This window comes from Leiobunum rupestre, chromosome 6 (genome assembly GCF_980474605.1).
Source record: "Leiobunum rupestre chromosome 6, qqLeiRupe1.1.hap1, whole genome shotgun sequence".
Classification (NCBI taxonomy): Eukaryota; Metazoa; Arthropoda; class Arachnida; order Opiliones; family Sclerosomatidae; genus Leiobunum; species Leiobunum rupestre.
Window position 1 is genome coordinate 60,578,424 of NC_143389.1, and position 19,801 is coordinate 60,598,224.

At 40.0% G+C, this 19,801-nt stretch overlaps 1 protein-coding gene across 3 annotated transcripts in view; it reads right to left on the reverse strand.

The window, feature by feature from the left end:
• The window catches only part of LOC149942904 (latrophilin Cirl-like), a 144,383-nt gene that overhangs the window by 48,005 nt on the left and 76,577 nt on the right, over window positions 1-19,801 (reverse strand). For all 3 annotated transcript variants that reach the window (XM_090178466.1, XM_090178464.1, XM_090178465.1), the window contains one exon: window positions 15,937-16,144. In XM_090178466.1, the coding sequence (XP_090034592.1) occupies window positions 15,937-16,069 (133 nt within the window). In that variant the 5' untranslated portion in view covers window positions 16,070-16,144. The remainder of the gene's footprint in view (window positions 1-15,936; window positions 16,145-19,801) is intronic.

Genomic DNA, 19,801 nt, shown 5'->3' on the forward strand with positions numbered 1-19,801 from the left:
CCTACCAAATTATGATGCCTTTTTGATACCATCTTAACCTTCCACCGCTACTTCTTAGCGGGGTAGGGAGTTTTTTGGACCCGACGGATTTGCGCTCCTCGGGCGTGGAAGACGCTGTCAGGTTAGACGAGTAGCCTGTATATAGTCTAATTTGGGAAGCCTCTTTTCGTAGACGAGTAATCATTAACTTTTGGGGAGCGAGTGGCAGCGCCTCGGAGCGGCGAAAGGCCGAACTTACACACTCTCGCCAAAATAGCGCTGCGATGGCGGAATAATAGTGATATACAACATTAGCTCGGCCGAATTTTAATTATCGCCTTGGCCCCCAGGACGCGAAATTACTTTGGTTAGGGCGGCCCGCGATGGAATTATACCTTTTTTCTCATCTTCTTAGCTTCATTCTGATGCGGCTTGTATACTAGGCACTCGTGTTAATAAAACTGTAATTTCTTTAGCGAAGGAATTAGGGAAGTTCTCTTTTTTTTTATTAATAGTAATATAGATTAGTTTTTGTTTGATCGGAAGCTCGGTATTTGGCGACCCCTTCGGGCGTCTTTTGGTAATTGGACGTGTCTATACGTACGCTATACTGACCCTTAATTAATGCTAGCGCTCGCTACCAAACCTAATTAAAATGTTTTACATAATAATGTTTGTTGACGTTATATTGCGTGGCGCCGCGTTTTAAGCGCATCAAGAATATTCAGGATATTTTATAATTAAACTAAAGAGACGTTTATTAAGTATAATAAAAATTTAAAATTCGACTCCAATATCTGTTAATTTCACTAGTTATCAAAGTTATCTTCGTAATTTTTTAGCTTAATTGTTGTTTGAATTCATGAAAATGTACTAAATAGGTTTTGTAGCAACTATCAATGTTAGTTCAAAAACAACTAAATAACAAATAATTTTAGTTTAGATCAACCAACTAAACTAAAAATAGAAAAAATAAATTAATTGAACCAAAAAGTTTTAAATTTTATTAGATCCCGAAACCTAAAAATTAACCAGGTGCCTCAGTATTAATTTGAACGTTTTTTTAATTTAATTTATTATTCAAATATATCGATTAAATTTAATCTCTAATCTATACCCAGTTACAAAGGGAAATATTCTGATAGCATTTGGCCAAAGATATCTTTATTTAATGATGTAGATCTGTATTTATTAGCGGAATTTCGAAAATTTCCGATTTCGAAATGGTCTGTTTGAAGTTTCTGTTTATCAGTGTACCTGCTTATGTTGTCTCAATTCGGGTAAATAAAGCCAACTGCGTATTATTTAAAAGTGATTTATATCGAACATTCCATTTCTAAATGTTTAAACTAAGTATATTTAAACATTTGGTAAAACATTTCGAATATTTTCCTTTATAGAGAATCATTTACATTCTTCATTATTTACCTTTATTTTAATTAATCTTTTAACCCGGCCACCTGAATTAAAGGCTTTAAAAGTCGCTCGATGACTTAGGTCTAAGGTGGTGCCTTGGGTATTAGCCTAGCTGATTATTATTTAAAAAAATCTATTATAGTAACACACGAAAATTCGCATTGGCTGAATGGAAATATTAATTAAACAACAATTTAATCTAAAATGTAATTCCACTGGCATTCTACGGAATGAAATTTCGTAAATTCGCGTATAAGGGACGGTTTGTCTCTTTGAAAAGCGGATAAATATATTCAGTTTGGCTCAAAATAATCAGTTAAAAAGCTTCCAGCTCCTTAGAGATACATCGTGGCCAAAAGAGTTGAAAACAGCTGCCTCGCGTATTTCAGAAAAAGGAGAAACATTAACGACTAATATATTTAAAATCCGTTTCTTTGTAATGCAGAATACAGTAGTAATAATTATAATGATTTCCGCGACGGTCGTCGTCCAAAAAACAATCGTTTCTACGGAAAAAATGTCTCCAAAAGGGGACGTTCTAATAGACGCTTTTAAAGAGAAACGATTCGAAAAAGCGATTAGATTAGTAATGAAATAAAATCCGGGAGGTTGAAGGTGCAACCTCCAGCGTGCCACATTTCAGCTGCTCAAGATGGCTCTTCTTTATTAAATATAAAGAAAAAATTAACGGGGTGTTTCAAACTTTACTAAGACTGAGGGGAATACAATTGGTACATTTTTTTCTCTGTTTTTAACCTTTAAATATATATAAAAAAACCGCCGTAAGGGCCATGTGCTACGCAGGTAGTCTCTTAAAAAAGTATAAAAACTACAGGTTCGCGTCGTAAAAAGAAAGGAAACGGTATACGGGCAGCGTAACTTGCTAATTAAATAACCATAGCGCCGCACTCGCTAATAACCTACCCAATACTATCAAATTAACCGGACGTTTTCATGGTCTTGGAACGTGGAACACACGTCTTCAATTAAGACTATACTTCGTGGTTAGCTGATAGCGCGGTCGAAACGCACTGGGAGGGTAAAGCGTGTATCGTTAAACCTTGGACGGAAGAGTACGCTAAAATTAAGGCTAAGGAAACAGCGGTTAAACCTGTTTTACCTTTCTTTTTTTTCCGCGCGCTGCGGGATAGATAAATTTAAGGACGGCCTCTCGCGGATAGGCAGCCCAGCCTGTGACGCTATAAACCAACTGGAAAAACATTAAATCCAAGCTTGTATTTTTTGCGCGGGGACCATAGCTACACCCATAAAAATTTTGACTTTGTATTTCATTAAACCTCGCAGGCGGCGCGTGTGTTTCTAAACAGTGACACCTGGCGCAGACCCTCTCCACTAATGATATTACCCACACCTTATACGACGATAATCCATGCCTAAAAACCATTATATAAAATACACGATAATTATTTTGAAATTTCATATAATATTACGTGTAAAAAAATATAAGGGTACCCGTAATCCCGCATGTATATAAAAAAAAGTGGTTTAATAGGCTGATCAAATGGTTATTTTTAATAGATGAACAAATCCGGAAAACGGATAAAAATATATATGATGGTGGTTATAAATTTCGAGATATATTCTAATCGTATGTTCCACCCTGATAGCCACGCCTAGTTTTTTTGCCGGGTTATGGGCGAAAATTGGGAGAAAGAATTATATATCCATCGTGATTAATGTAACTTAATTTAGGGACGCGCTGGGACTGGGAAAGTTTGTTTTTTTTTTACCAAGGCTTAAGATATCCGCGCGCCATCGGGAGGGAATTTATATTGTGTTTACACTTTTTAGCCCAAAAACACGCCGTGAATTTTAATAAGGGTGTGCGCGCCCCGTAGCATCATTTTACACTTAAAAACCCTTATCCTATCTCGTATATATGATGGAAATTTTAGCAAAATGAGATTTTTTTCCTCTCAGTTTTTTTATTTTGGTGGGGGACGACGGAACCCGTGAAGGAGAAAAAATTTAAGCCTTGAGGGAGAGGATTAGAAAAATAATTTTGGGGAGCAACGTTATTTTGCCGTCCAAAAAATCTGCTCTTTGAAATATGAGTGTCATCAATAGGTGGGGGGAGGGGATTTATTTTGAACCCCCCCCCCACCCCCACCGATTTCCTTCCTAAAATAGAGAGCTTTGGTGTAAGCGATGAAATGAAATTATACGTACCGGTATAAAAAAATTCAATTGGACAAAATGTTAAAATGGAAGGGGGGGGGGGCGCAATCCTAATCATATCATAAATCTAGACTAGCAACACTCGGACATTTTCCTATATGACTATACATTTTATTTCAATCCAATTGAATTTATAGTTTTGTCTTCTATAGTAGAAGCAACGTTCGAAATAATACCTAGTCAAAGGCAGGCACTGAGTTTTCACTCTAAGTTAACCCTTGGACAAAAAAATGGGAAATGTTAGAAACTGAGGAATGAAAAAAATATGAAAAATAAACGTAAAAAGTCGAGCGAGAGAGAAAAACTGATTTGTAGAAGCTAATAGAAGCTGAGCTTGGAGATTGCGGGAGAAGAAAAAAAAGCAGGCCGTTGGGCTGAGGCGAGCATTGATTTTTTGGTATGTCACCCCCCCCCCCTCCCGGCTTCAAGATTCCCTGCTCAACGATACGTGAAGTTGGAACTTCTCTCTACGTAGGGACATTTCCAGAAAAGGGAGAGAGAGAGAAATACGAAGGAAAAAAAAGGAGATCGAGAGGTCGGAAACTAAGGCCTATTCGAGGCAATGACATTTAATAGGAGCCTCCAATGGGAAATCGCCGTTTCGTGTCTTTTCAATTTCTGTCCCTCTAAAAATTTATCTCCCAATTCAAAAATCTCTCAATTTATGGTCTTTTGATAACGCAATTGCAGCGAAATACTTAGCCAAAAATAGAACTATAATTTTTTTGACGAATATTTTATTACCTAAAATTGGTCCTTCTTAAATTCAATGGCTTATTGAGTCATTTACAGGAAAAACGACTTTACGATTGTAGACCAAAAATAGATCAGGCGCCTGTAGAAGTGTTCCAAGCGCAATACACCAACGTACGACTGGGCAAGCCGACCTCTAGGAACAATATTATATCAATTATTTCGTATTCAATATTTATTAATATTTTATCCTCGTTGACAACAAAGTCAACACTGACCTAAATTGTAAACGAATGAAAAGTTGAAAATGTCTTTAAGATGGCTCCTAACGTGAATTGAATCTGCGACTTTCGGATTTTTCCTAGGGCTTCTAAAGGACCTTATTCGTACCCTTAGGCTATTAGGCCGTCAAAGAAACCTACTATATGGTTTTGATGCTCCTGATAGATGTCGTTGGCATGACTGAGTTAAAAAGAAATAGGGTTAAAGAAAAGGAAATCACCTGCCATCTTTTTTAAGAGTACGATTCAATTACCTGGCCTTCTTCAGATTGCCAAGAAACGTTTTTCTTTTGTTTCTATTAGATGGTGCATATAGGAAAAGAAACCGTTTTAGGGGCCGTCGTGGAGCTTAAAAAATACTATGTTAAATTTAATGGGGAACTATTGAGCTGTATATAAATAGGTTCTTTTCTTTCCCGAGTGCTACGGCACGGTACTAGTGTACACCAGTGTACCCTTTCGCCGTCTACAAGCTCCTTCTAAATTGTTCTATACGCGCCTTCTTGTTTAAAAAAAATCTGCGAGGAACAAAAGTTCTTTAAAAAGTTTGAACGATGTCGAAATTGACTCTCAAGCTCTAGAAAAAGTTCGAGTTTATGGGCTATTAACCCTTTTTTTCGGTGGTAGTGAGTGGGCTACTATTCATTTATAACGTTTATGAATCGGCTAAAATTTAATAAAATCCCGGATAAGTTTATAAAAAGCTGTTATATAGAAACTAACTCCGAACGAAGCTTAAATTTAGCACCTTTATAGCCACAGAAGAAGCGCTTTTGGAAATTTATTTTTTCATTTTGTGAATAATTTATGTGGACTTTTTAACTCGGGATTATGGCGGGTAATAAATACGGCGGCCACTGCACGGTGCAACGACAGATAAGCGTTTTACCGCTTTTTATAAAGCCGTATAAATTACCATATTAAATTTTTTTTTAACTATTTAAATAAAATATATACGGGTTTATATTCTAAAGTTTAGCTAGGCCTAACTTATTTTCGTCGGATTTTACACCTCGAGACATTTTTTAAGTGAATTACGTACCGAATTATTAAATTTTCACTCGAGAATGGTTTGTATATTAAACTGTTTAAACAGTATAACAAAGGAGTATTTTATTCGTTTGTATTACTTTATTTTTCACGTTAAATTAGACTCGATTTGGGACCAGCTATTGTTGTAAGTAGGAAAATGTTCCGAAAAAAAACAAACAAAAAAGTTTTAATTCCATGATTAGTCTAATATATTGTTTGCAAATTTAAATAAAGCGGAATTTTCGCCAATTTTTTCGAATCTAAAAGTAAAAATAAACCTCTAGGCTAGTTTAAACTGATGAACAATGTAACACTATTAATGTTTTGTAGTATGTTTACTGTTATTAGACATTTTATATCGATAAAAAGTTAAAAACATTAAAATCCCTCAAAAAGTGATTTATGTTTAAATTTTTTATTTTTCCCGATTTCTGGACATTTTCCTTAAAATTAACAACACTAGGACTTGCATTATTTCCCTTAACCATTTAGAACTTTTCTGTAAGTGAAAATGTTCGTATAAGTTGCCTTACGTGATACACGAACGGCCCCTAAAGCCCGACCATATGTTACGAGTCCTTCGAGAGAAATTCGTAGCAATGGGCCCCTCTCACGCGAACCACGTATCTCTCCGGCTCATAATACGCCTATGGTCAACGTGCGATTAGAATTACCATCGCGTAAGTTTATTATATCATAAGTAGCGCAATACACATAAGTACGACACTTCCTATTCTCGCAACGCTAAGTTCTTTATTGATAGTCTGTTTCGCCAAGAGCAAATAAACCATAATGTTACTTAGGGTTGTACGTATAAGAATCTTGTTAACTCACGAACTAGAAACGCGCGAGCCACGGAGCGTAAAGACTAATTTGTTATTTCGGGTGAGCTGAAATTTATTTCTCTCTGGTCGAAACCTTTTGTTTTTCTCATTCCAGGCGCGGCAGTGAAGAGAGCCCTCGGGCGGCAAGCGCGCAGTTGATCGGGTTAGGATAACTAGAACTCGTACCGCCAGGAAGGCCAACTGCCCTTCTTTGATTTAATTCATCGCTTGATATATCTCTAATTACGAAGTTGGCCGTCGGTATAAGTTGGCACTTTTAGGCGGAAAATAGAGGTAGCGGGGAAGAAACGGAGGTGTATTAGTGTGGAAGGATCGGAGCGCGCGGTCACCGGATGCTTCGGGGAAAGTAGGGAGGCGGGGGTGGCGCGTAGGGAGGCCGGCTATATCGCTGACGTATCGGATCAGAGACGGGCTTGAAGTGGAAGAGGGTCGGAGGAATGACTGCAGGTTGCCGCCAATTTGGAAGGAGAGGCGAAAATTGAATCGCAGCACCGCTGGCGGAGGTCCACTCGCCGACCTAATGGACGATTCCAGGGTGCCCTGTAATTTGGTCCTCCTCTCTCTCTCCGTCGTTGGCCTCATCTTCCGCCTCTTTTCTCTCTCTCTTCCGGGCAACCGCGTTCCTTTCGGGGCGGCACCCCTTTCACCCACCGCTCTCGGCGGTGATAGATAGGAACGGGATAGCGAGCTCTGACTTAGTTACAGCCAAACTTTTCTTAGGAGTTATTGTTGAGTATTATTTAAGAGAGAAGCCCACCGACGGATAGAAGAGAAAGAGTAAATGGATTGCTCTCGCTCCTCCGCCGTCTGCCTGTTGGTTTTTCCTCTCTCACGACTCTCATCCTACTTATTTCCTTAGTTATTACTGTATTAATGCCTATTACGGGCGGAGAAGTTGGCGCGAATCCCCGCCGCTGAGGGAGAATCGTCCTAATCGCTTCTAGATCCTGATTTCTTCGAAATTGCCATCCTAATATAGGACGAAGCGTATCTAATATTGTTTTCCCGCCTTCGAGCTACGTTCGCCGTCGGATTCATTTGCTCCGGCCGCCGAACTTACTAACTTCGAAGCCGCAATTTTGTTTCCAATATATGGATCGCTGCTATACGGCTTACGCTTAGTACCGAATCGCTTCGCTAGATGTCTCCCCGCTAGTACGGCACGTTTTCGAATTGATACGAGTTCAGTTCTTTGTTTTACGTCACGGTCGCGATTCGGTATAACGTTTGCATTCCTACGTGGCTTCCCAGTCAATATGTTGGCGGGCTTATTGGCGTACGCGTCTTACTAGCTCATACCTTTCCATTACTTAGTTTCAAATTAAACCTCTTGGAATTCAGGTAGACCAAGTTAGGGTCTCGGCATTGAGATGGAAACGCGATTTGGTATCGTAAATATCAATGCTGCAAAGCTCCCTTTGCAGCATTGAAACGGATTTATAATTCGCCAAATATATGCATTATTGATAAGTTATCATATATATATATATATTTATATATATATATATATACTCTAAAACTTTGCATTCCACCCCTGAATTCTACGCTTCGCGTGAATTATTCATTCTCGCCACTGTACGTTAGATCAGAGACAAAGAAATAGACATAATCTACAAATGTATTTATAAAAAGAACACCACTGAACCATTTCAAATTTAACTACTAAAGTTTCAAATTTATTATGCTTATAAAGACATCCAGGTTTCAATTATCCATAGGTGTGCCTTACGCTTTGGACAAAGTCAGTGAGTTTTGACTTTGAAAAATACCGGTACGGCGATAATAATATTCGCCGGAAGTCGAAGCTCGAGCCACGCAAGAGCGATTCTCACGCGTCCGTAATTTACGTCCTCGGCTACCACCTTTCTCCGTTCCCGCGCAAAACCCGCCGATTAACTTGCCAATAATAACCTAGAGCGCACCGTGGTTCTCTACGAAGCCCTCAATCTAAAAGGTATATACCAGGAATTTACCATCAAATTAAACTTGTACTAGCGAATCCTATAACCTCCTCCCCTTTTCAGGAGCGCAGTTTTAATTTCAGTTTCGGGCCTGTCATAAAGATACGCGGGGGCCCAACGCCCACTCGTATAGTCGCTCTGCTCCGAGCCCAACCACACCTTCACTCGCGAGCTTAGACGACAGAACGGGTGTACGGAGACCCCTTATTTTCTCCATATAATTCGGCGTCACTCGCTACTAAAGGTCTCGCGGGTATCGACGCATCCGCAACGCTATTTTACTTTAATCCTACTGTCAGGTGACGCGCGGGTGCATTCTCTAAACCTTATTGCATTAATTTCACGGCCAAATAGAGACGGGGCCGTCGCTGAAAATACCGCTATAGAACGGGCGCTTCACCCGAGTCGCTTTCGAATATATCATAAGGGTATACATGTATACATATAGTACGCGTTGGCTTCACTCCAAAGTACGGACCAAAGCTGGACATTAAAAATTCATTTCGGCTAAACCCTACCCTTTACTAGTATCGGAGTAAATTGGTACGCGCTATAGGCTACCGCGTTATGTACGTTTGCTTTCGTCTTTAAAAATGTTTCCTGGATTCTATAATATATAAAAGGGGTTAAGCTAGGCGTCCGCTGCCCGTCGCTAACTTATCCGTCTCGCTTTCTTTAAGGCATTGTTTCCGTTACGAAACGAAGGCTCGTTGGAAAGCGAGACGGAGGGGTTAAGTAATTTCCGGATGCTGGTCTGCGGAGTTAAGATAGGTTGGCGGAACCATTGGTGAAATAATTAGCCAGATTGCGTATCGCTAATATAGGTGGAACTGCCATAAATTTAAACGCGAAACATATCTAAAGGAGGCCAAAAAAGAAAGATGAAAAAATGACGTCAAGAGGGACGAGCGAACGAGTAAAAGTTGTGGCCAATTTATACCCGCGTTTCCACCCCGAAGTAATTAGGCTAACGTACATAGTCGGCCGTGGAGGGTTAGAGCGGGGGGGGGATTTAAATGGTCAATTGGGCCCTCTGGTGGCGGACGATGTACCGGTATTAATGATGTCAATTAGAATTAGGCGCAATCTTCGCCCTGCCGAAGTTGGTTCCGCTCGCTTCGGCTAAAAATCGCGACTTAATGATTAGTCCGGGAATATTCAACGAATATGGAACCGCGGCGGTACTATGTACTTACTCTTTCGGGGAATGGCGGCGAGGGAGACGCCAAAATTTTAATTAAATTAATAGGGCCCGTAAGAGTAAAACGCCTGCCTAACGTCCTCTACGCGCCACATTCAACGGATTTACCAAATCCTTTGGAATATTTTCGTTTTGGGGGAAATCGCTAAAACGGGGAGAAAGAGTGGAATATAAATGGTAAAGGTCCAAACTTTGGCGGCTCTCTATGCGGCTGAGACCGATTACAAACGACGCTCATTTAGGCGCGAAATGTTCCACCGAAACACCCCCCCCCAAAGTTATTTCCACAGAAATAGGCGTAAAATATGGCGAATATTTTCCCAGCCGAAGAAACAAGAACGTTATAGTTCAGACCTTAACGACATCTCTAATCTGATAGCGTCCCGAATGATGGGATCGCAATAGTTTCTCTTTAGCGTACGTTGTCAGGTAGACTTCGAGATTTGATAGGTACCTTGAATTAGCAATGCCGCCAATGCGGTTTACCGGCTTCTCTTTTCCTTTGAATAAACGTGCCGCGAGTCTGAACAGGTCGTACAGCCGCAAACGGTAGGAGACCATTTCATTTAAATGCAAATCAGCTTTGGCCGTTTTGGGGCCATAGAGACATTTCTGACCCCCTGCCAACAAGTATATCATTAGAAATCTAATAGAGACGAGCGAAAGTTTTAAGGGGGCGCTGTTACATAATTTAGACCTATCCTGCCCGCGAATGACGTCGACAACTCTACGGTAAAATGCTAGTGACATCCCAGGCATCTACCAACAAAGCCCAAGCTTGAACCATAATATTGCAAACGTTTCCGTGTGAACAACGCACTTTGCAGTTTTATCGTTTAATTACGATCAAATTCACTCACAAGGAGAGTACCCGAGGTGTTTATTGCCGATTTTGAATTCAAAGTCAGGCGTAATGTAGACCTATATGAGATATGAAATTTCCCAAAGGAAGACGTTGCACTCGGTTGCACTACCCATTCGAAATGTTTTTGACCACTTAAAACCAAAATAAGATCTGTTTCCTTATTTTACCAAAAAAGGGTTACAAATTTACCACAAAAATGTTCCAATTTACCCAAACTTGATGAAATTTACCTAAATGTGGTCCAAATTACCCATTTCTTGATTTTCAATTTTTTTAGAAAATATTTCGTGAAACCGAGAAAATCCAATGCTTTTGAAAATGGAGATTTTTTGTTTTAAGTAGTCAAAAACATTTTCGGTTGTTATGGCAAATCGAATGGGTAGTGCAACGTCTCCTTTTGGGAAATTTCATATCTCTACATTACGCCCGACTTGGAACAAAATCGGTAATAAACACCTCGGGTACTCTCCTTGTTAGTGTTTCTACATATAGTGGCTTATAATTTCAATTTCACGGATTGTTTCATCTCGACTTTTGTCATATTTAAATTAATAGCCAGGATTTGACGGTTTTGATAGCTTTACGCGTATCCGGCATAATTGGGGTTTTTTCCTGTATACACGGTTGTTAAAAATTTAATCCCCGAAAAGGGTTTTGGCTCGGAATAATGTGATGTTCCAATTTGGGTAATGACACCGTATTTTTAGTCTTCTTCGTTGAAGTTTTACCGACACGTACCTGCTATATTTTCTGTCAGAATTTATTGCGTTTTTGGGGCATGTTTTAATTTGCAAGCTTCTGTTGGGATACTGCCTAAACGCGTGTTTATCCCAAACTAAAATTTTCCACAATCTTTTCAGGGTTCAGAAAGTCTTAACAGATTCTTCAAATATAATAATAAACTGATATATTTTTTAAATAATTGTTTTTAGGAGAAAAAATATAAAAACACATGGGGTTGAATAAAGTATGATGAAATAAATATATATGGTTTTCAATTTAAAATAAATAATTGTTAAAACTCCGTTGTAAATTAAATTTTACGACTTATGAAAAGAATTTCATAGACAAAATTGAAAAAATAAAAACCCAAAATGTCGCGACAGAGTTACAAAATCTATCCTTTAAACGGACTAAACATATATTATCATGGTTTTTAATATATAATAAAATACTATATAATTTTGGAAGGAAATTTTTGGATTTAATACATACTGAAAAACGTAATAATAATATCTGTTTAGAGTCAAAATTATAGGGAATATTTTATTACGCTGTCGCGACATTTTTAAAACACATTTTTGTTTTTGAAATTTAGATATACTAGGTTTTTGTAATGTGTCTTTTGTTTTAAGTACTTAGTTTTCAGGGTCATCAGAATTGATTAAGCCTATTTCGTATTACGTTTTGTTTTTATTGTACTGATGTAATGACCCGGTAATCTTGAAAAGCGATTGTCTCGTGTTCGCGGTTTAGACGACGCCAGTAACTCGATATCGCGTATATTATTACTAATGAAATTTCGTCCTTCTTTCCCATCGGAATAAACACGGTATGAAAAAGAAACATGAATAAATTACATCGACCGCTGGGAAATCCGCATTTTTTCTCGTAGCTATTAGCGATGAAGGATATCCATTTAGAGAAGTTTAAACGGAAAAATCGAACGAAGCGCCGAGAATCCTATTACGAACTTTCAGTTCCGGGTGTAAAAAACTGTCATTTCAAATGCCTTTCCCGAAATTCTACACCCTCTTCGCCCCGTTTTCTCCGCTCGCCGAAAATGCAAAGTGACGAAATGTTGACGCTAATTTCAAAAAGAGCGCGACAGCGCATTAAATCAAAAATGAAGCTAAAAAATATTCCCTCCTACGAATCTTAAAAGTCCCATGCTGGCAATACCGCCTACGCCGCCAAATATTAAGTTTCTCAGCACGCCAATTAAAAGAGACGTCTTTCTCTCTCTAATTCAAAGAAAATGCAGCGTTACCCTACAACTTCGTAACTTATCACTTTTGCTTTTCACCACGATTTTCACTTCAACTTCAGAAGTGTGAAGGTTAGAAAAGCTAGATTACGAAGTTGCGGAGTGACGACGAGTACGAAAATATTTGGGCCAAATGGAAGTTGACGGTTTTAAGATTAATCGTATTAGACTAGAGGTTAAGAACCTTTAAACGCTTCTAAAGTTTACGTCTAGCTGAAAGTCATTAGGCTTAGGAAATGCCTTGAAAAAACATAAGTACGCTCCACGTACTATTACACGTATTTTTAGCGTACTTATTATCTGCAATATTGAATTAAGCGCGATAAGGGTAGTGGTATTTGGAAAATGTAATAGTTAAAAAATTATACAGGCAGGGTGACCATGGAAAGGCTTTTAAAATAAAGGAAACTAAATGGGCGAAATATAGGAAAACATAGGAAATTATTGCATATCTGTATACTTTGTCTCGAATCACCTAGAACATGATATATTTTTTTGTACACTGCTTTCTTGCTTTATTGGATTACTAAGGGGATTTACAAAGCCCGTACATTTCAAGATTTTGTTCGAATGTGGCAGTGTTTTCACTAGATGTTCTATGACACGTACATGTTCTTTCATTTTCAATGGGTTAAAAAAAGGAATTTATAGGAAGGCTTTAAAAACATAGGAAATATAGGAAGTCTGGTCACCCTGTACAGGATGTCACTGTTAGCTATGGTGCAAATTCATAGGTGTTTACTTACCAAAACAAAACCCCTAAAACCATCGAAATATCAAACAAATTACCATAAGATATTGGAATGTGGTTACGTGTAACGCATATATATATATATATATATATATATATATATATATATATATATATATATATATATATATATATATCCTGTTTCAAATTAGGATGTGCCAGTATTTCTGGCCTAATTTTAATTTCTTATTTAGAGGGGGAATGAAACTAGATTTACTCGTTTAAAAAAACCCTCTTTAAATTTTCCCGAAGAATCTTCCGTTCATTTTTCGAAACAATATAATTACCCTCTTTTACACAATTACTCTTATATTTCCAAGCAAACCGGTTTAAACTTTCCACAATAATTCTCGATTGATGAAGTCTTTTTTTTTGTAATTCACCGCGCGGCTGATACTAACAATTTTCCTTTCGCGTGTTCAATTCTAGTGAAATAACTAACGAATCGCCAATAATAAATTGCGAATTAAGGTTTCACGTAGAGGCAACATCAGCGTTAAATGGTTTTCTTTTGTAAACCCCCTAGTGATGGGGAAATGGATAGTTAGCCTACATCTTTTCTTTTGTTTCAGACGGGAAGGTTCCCCGAAACCGATAACAAAAAGATATAAAACGAGAGAGAATCCTATATAGTCGTAGAGTCTTTTATGGGGGTTTTGGGCGAGTGGCACTAAAGCCTAATTACGGTGAGGGGGGGGGGAGAAGGCGGGTTCGTCATTAGCGGAAAAATAGGATCGAATTATGCCCCCCCCCCTAGATGGCGCTGCGCTAAAAAAATCAAGAGATCTCACCCGGGCCACTTTGTCTAATAAATTTTTTATCTTTCTTATATCCAAAGCTGGCAAATAAATTTTAGTTACGCTCTATAAAGCTTCATCGCAGACTTTTTTTACTAGTTATCTTTTCTATACTTGGCTATTTTTACTTCTGTTTCGTATTTACTAGCTTTCTGACGTAATGGAAACTAGTAACAGATTGGAGGCGCTGTTCTGACTACTGATACCGCCATTTTCATTACTATACGGATGTTGCGGATAAGATCCCTAATGTCTATTTATTTTTCGAGCCTCTCCCGTTAAAGGTTGTTATGTTTATCTTCATTAGCCAGTCTCTCAGTCGCGCTAGACGCCGAGTGCTTTTGGCCTTATCTTCATTAAGCGACGGAAACACCTAGTTAGCCAATATTAGGCCTGACGCCCGTACAAGTGTTCGAATAAAAACGGGCCGGTGAAGAGTGAAGTAACGGGAATTGTTTCTTTCGGCTATTATCCAGGCTGCGTTCGTTTTAAACGGGTGCGTGTTCCGAAAGGTTTATTAATGATCTATCCTTGGCATGGCGCTCTTATCCATTTGATTTCGAGGGAAAGCGTTCGGGAAAACGGGTTGCTAGACATTCCGCCGAGAGCGTACCCCCATCAAATCAGATCCGGCCATTAGATATACGCCAGTCTACTGTTTTAAGAGAACGGAGTAGATCTTAGTCTAGTCTAATCATTAAGTGGCCGAGGTATAATCTAACTACGCAGTTCCCCCGTATCTACTTTTCTTCTTAGCGGGTTAATATCATTTCCCTGATAGTATTTTCCCTCCAGTCTATTAAAGATATAGTTTCCAGACTTGTATTTCTTCTCCGAAGCAGTCCCAGACACAATCTGTCGCGGTAGTTTTCTCCTCCTCCTCCAGTGAAAAAGACTTCTTCGCCAGCACCCTCAGCTGGCAGGGTGGTCGGTAGACGGTTAGGCCGGGGGACCAAAGGTCTCCGAGACTTCATCTCCGGTAACGGTCCCTGATGACGAGTATACTTTTGTTCCGATCGTCGGTGGCAATTTTACGTCGTCGAGCCAACCAGTCGATATTCGCGCCGAAGAGACTAGCCCGTTTTGTAGCTTTTTCTCTCTCAGCCGGGTCTCAACAGGACTCGGGAATTTTTGGTGTTTGCTCTTTCGCCATTCCCCGACGGCAGAAGGCGTGATTGACGTGGCCAGCCGCGGGCTGAACACGCGACGCGAGCCCCTAAAAGAAGAGCTTTCCAGCCTCGTTGATGGGTCAAACGTACTCTCGCGCGTACATCGTATTAAGAGCGAGAACGAGGCGCCGCTCGTCAACGTTACGGAGCAATCCGGATAGAAAATATATTGTAAAAGAAGCGGCTTTTATATAGAAAAGGAAGAAGTCCGTGCTCTATCTCGGCGGGAGGAGACAGACTGCCTTTAGACAGGCACGTGTTAGCTTCGCGCGACTGTCAATATCCTCCGAGAGGCAGGGCGAACCCTCGGGCGCGTTGCTGGAGAGGGAATCGAAAATGGCGTTGACTCCGCAAGCTGTGACCTGACAATGGAAGGTATTAAAGTACTTTTCCCAAACAAACAATACGTAACGGTGGGGGATGAGTGACTTTTTCATACCTCGCGGGCCTCTACAACTTGGCTGGAAGGAGATCGTCGGCCTAAACTTTTAGCAACGGTTATTAAAGGTGGTTGAGACTCCGAAACCACCCTTGTTTTATTTTCAAATTGAATGTTATATAGGAAATAAAAGTTGGCGGGGTGGGTTCGTTGTTGATCTAATAGTAACTTGGCTTCGAGACATTTCAAGCCCTATTGCTTACTTAGTCTAACTGCCGTGCAAATACCAATAGAGCGTTTCGAGAGAACCTTTTCGGGCGTTCCAACCGCGTTGCGAATAGGTTTGTAAAAATACAGAAAAATTTCCAAAAAATGACTTACCCCCTCTTCCTCTTCTGGCTTGGATGATTGGTACGACGGTGGACGCTACGAGGACGAGGCACAGCAAGAGACTCCTTGTCGGTGACGCGGATGAGGGTCGCTTAGCGGACATTGAACCGACAAATCCGGCCATTCTCAAACCGCTCGACCACACCGACCCTACTCATGCAAATGGACAGCTAACCGCTCCACGAAAGGAACTCGGAATCTGCGAAAGAACGAATACGGAAAAGGTTAAATTCTCAGTCTATTATACGTATAGGCGTATTTCTATTACTAGCTTAAATAATTGATAAATGGGTCGATTCAACCCGTAACCGATAGAAAAATATATCGATTACTGGAGGATATTCCATAGAACGGCGCGGTGGTCAGGGGGCCAGTCCTTAGGTGTACGTTCCCCCGATAATTTTGGGCAAAGCTACGTTCACACTAAGCTACATTTTAATCGCGTAGTGTGAAACTGAAGTTGATGATTGGCAACCACAAGGTTTCCAACTTTTAACATAAGTGTATAATATTGTTACATAAGTGTGACACTTCCTATTTTTCACATACAAAAGTTTTAGACAGACTGCATTATGGGCTTTGTTGCTGTTTTGTGTCCACTTGCTAACGCGTCACAAGTAGGCCTTGACAACGCCTCACTAGAGGGAGATTTTCTTATTGCGATGACGTCACTCCGATACTAGCTACCAGCAAAATATTCCCCAAACTGACAAACTTATAGAATAATATTATATACTTATGCTTTTAATTATCATACTACGCAATTAGTAAAGAGATAAAACGTTAGTCACCGAAATCAGTTGCCTATAGTCTTAGTCGCTAATAATAAAAAAAAATAATCAGCTAGGCTAATACCCAAGGCACCACCTTAAGCCTAAAGCTGGTTTCACACTCGACGGAAAATTAGCAGCGTAAAGTTGGACGTTAGCGGTATATCGAATGGGAATCAATTTTCAGCTCGGCGTTTATTATCGTCTTTCCGGCATATTTTCCGTCGAGTGTGAAACCAGCTTTAGTCATCTAGCGACTTTTCAAAATAACGGTAAAAAACGCCGCCGATCAGTTTAGTGAAATATTTGCGGCGGCGAAATCGTCGGCCATTTTCGGTATGGAGATACAGGCTGGAAGGCAGGCAAGGCTGCCAGATTTCGAAAAATCGAAAACGTCCAACTCTCTCAAATGTTTTTGTTTTCAAAACGAAAATTTTGTGGCGTAGCTATCGACTAACAAGTTGTAAGACTATAGTGCGAACTTAGATCGAATCGAAATAAAGAGAAAAAGAAATCCAATAATGGGAACACGTTGAAGGGAATAACATTCTTATCATTAATTCATCTCGGTCCATAATACGCGCTATAGTCGGCAAAGGGCGAAAGAAACGTATTCGCCGCGAATGAAATATTATTTCCCAGCGACGCTCCGATATTCGATATCGCGGACATTTGAAAACGCGACTCCCACCCGAGGCGCAATTAAGGTGATACCATGGACACTGTAGAGAAACAGTGTCCATGGTGATACCTTATAGCGGGCGCGTAGGTATTGGCCTGACTCGGTCCGCCGATAAGAGACGGCTTAACGAGGGAAATAGACAACAATGGACGGCTCCGCTCCCGCCTTTAACGCTCGCTGTAAAAAATGGTGGAAAAACACGCTTTACTAACGAGCAGTGTATCGGTTTAACCCGGGATCTTTGTCGAGGCGGGCCGAGACGTTACCTAATAATCCTCGGGGTCGGCGCGTGTCTCGAGTCGAGGAAAAGGAAGTCGCCGATAAAGCGCGAGATTCTCTTTCCTCAAGATGGATTTTTTTCATCCACGGAGCTCCCGTTGTAATTAAGGACCGCGCCGAAAAGAAACGACAGGGTCTTATCAAAAGCGTACCAGATGTATAAGCCCGTCCTACTCCTAGCGACTGAGGGAGGAACTAAGCACCCTTCGCTCGTTCTATAACTCGATAAATAAAAGCCCCTAGCTAGGTAGACGAGATCTAAGGTGCCACACTGTACTCTAGTACGGTGTACGGATGGCGTGGTTGATGGGTGAGGCCTACCACGGTACCCAATATCGAAAGCTTTCCACTTGAAAAATAATTCATTTCTTTGGCGTGGGAATTGGCGGGGGTGAAAAGGGTGCGTAATTACTAAAGGAATGCCGACAACTGAGTCGCTAAAGGCGTCCTTCTAACCCGGGGCCTCTCGAGACACGCTGTATTGCCACTTAATGGCCTTTCTTTGATCTTTACAAATACGCGACTATATTGATTGAAAAAGGTGCATTCACCATTATGCGTGCCACTCTGTCCGTAACCTAATTAGGCGCCATTTTAATTATATTTGAAAAGTACATCCAAATCCGTACTTAATAATATGCAAGATGTTTGGCGTTTTTTAATCCGCTTTACTTAAGTTGTCGAATAGGCGAAACTACGAAGTCTTAACCAACTTGTTAAAATGGGAAAACAAAATCACGTGACTACCATATCACATCCAACTTCGATTTAGTAACTCGATTTCTTAGTTGGCCGTGCGACGGTTAAGAAAATGATTCCTTCCAGATACTGCAGACAGCTAATTAACTTCCACCTTTCTATTCCAAGATGTTTTAAATAATAATAATAATAATAATTAGATAATTTCGATCAAAATTTAAACCGCCATTAGCAAAATAAAATGAGAAATAGTTCGTAATTCGTAGTATAGATGGCGTGGCAGTTATCCACAAAGTCACGTGACTACCATCTTTTCAGACCCCCTGGACTCTATAGTTTCGTCTATTGATAATTTTAGCATTATTTTAACCAAAATTTAAATTTTTTGTAACACCCAAACTTAGATATTACAAATAACAGTCATCAGAAAAAAACTCAGTTGGATAGATGTTTTGACCAGAAATTGGATAATTAAAAAATTTGTAATCCGAATTACTATCAATAACGTACCAGTTTTAGCAATTTTATTTTACATCCGCTTCTACTACCCTTTAAAAGCGTGATTCATCTCTATCGTTATAAGGATTATTCGCGCAAGAGGTTAGATTGAAGGGTTAAAAATTACTTTTTTTTAAGCCTAATCCCTTAATGATTCTTCGAACATTTAGGATCGCCTGAAATTTGAAGATAACTTCTTTACAGAAATCCACTTTAATTTTCCGCGAGTTTTCGAAATGACGGGTATTTTTTTAACACGGGCTTACGAGACGGCTGACGTCTTATAAGTTAAAACACTCGGTTTGAAATTTCACCTGGAGAGCAAACAAACGGCGAGGGGAAAAATAAAATGAAAAATATTGAAGAGACTAAGTGCGAGAAAAAAAATATATAGTGGCAAAAAGGTGGAAAAATCGTCTACGTGGGCGCGAATATTGTTCCCTAGCTGGGCAAACACAATTCCAACCGCTTCCCTCTGTTTTTTGACGGATTGCTTCGACTTGCCACTGCAATAAGGAGCCCGCGAGAGGCAGCCCCACTCTCGGGATTGGCACGCGTTTTCCCCCTCTCCTTCTTCCCCATCCTCTTGATCCTGACGCTTCACGCTCTCGTAAAAAAACACGCCTTATCGGTCCCCGATGCGCGATTTGCAGCCAGCCTCTCGGATCATAGCGATTTCATAAACGCAACTTCTTCTAGTGACGCGAGAAGCGTGTAATCTTAGCGCGCTATAGTCTTCACGCGCCACATTTCTCGCCCCTCTTTCCACGCGTTCGCGATTTCTATAATAACCCTCCATCCGACGCTGTTTACCGAGCGGCCTACGAATACGGATCCGATCAAACAGAAGAGAGGAAGAAAATATCGATTTCTCCTTCATCTCTCGTCGGAGGAGCGAGAGCAGAAACGGCGGACGGGAGGATGAGAA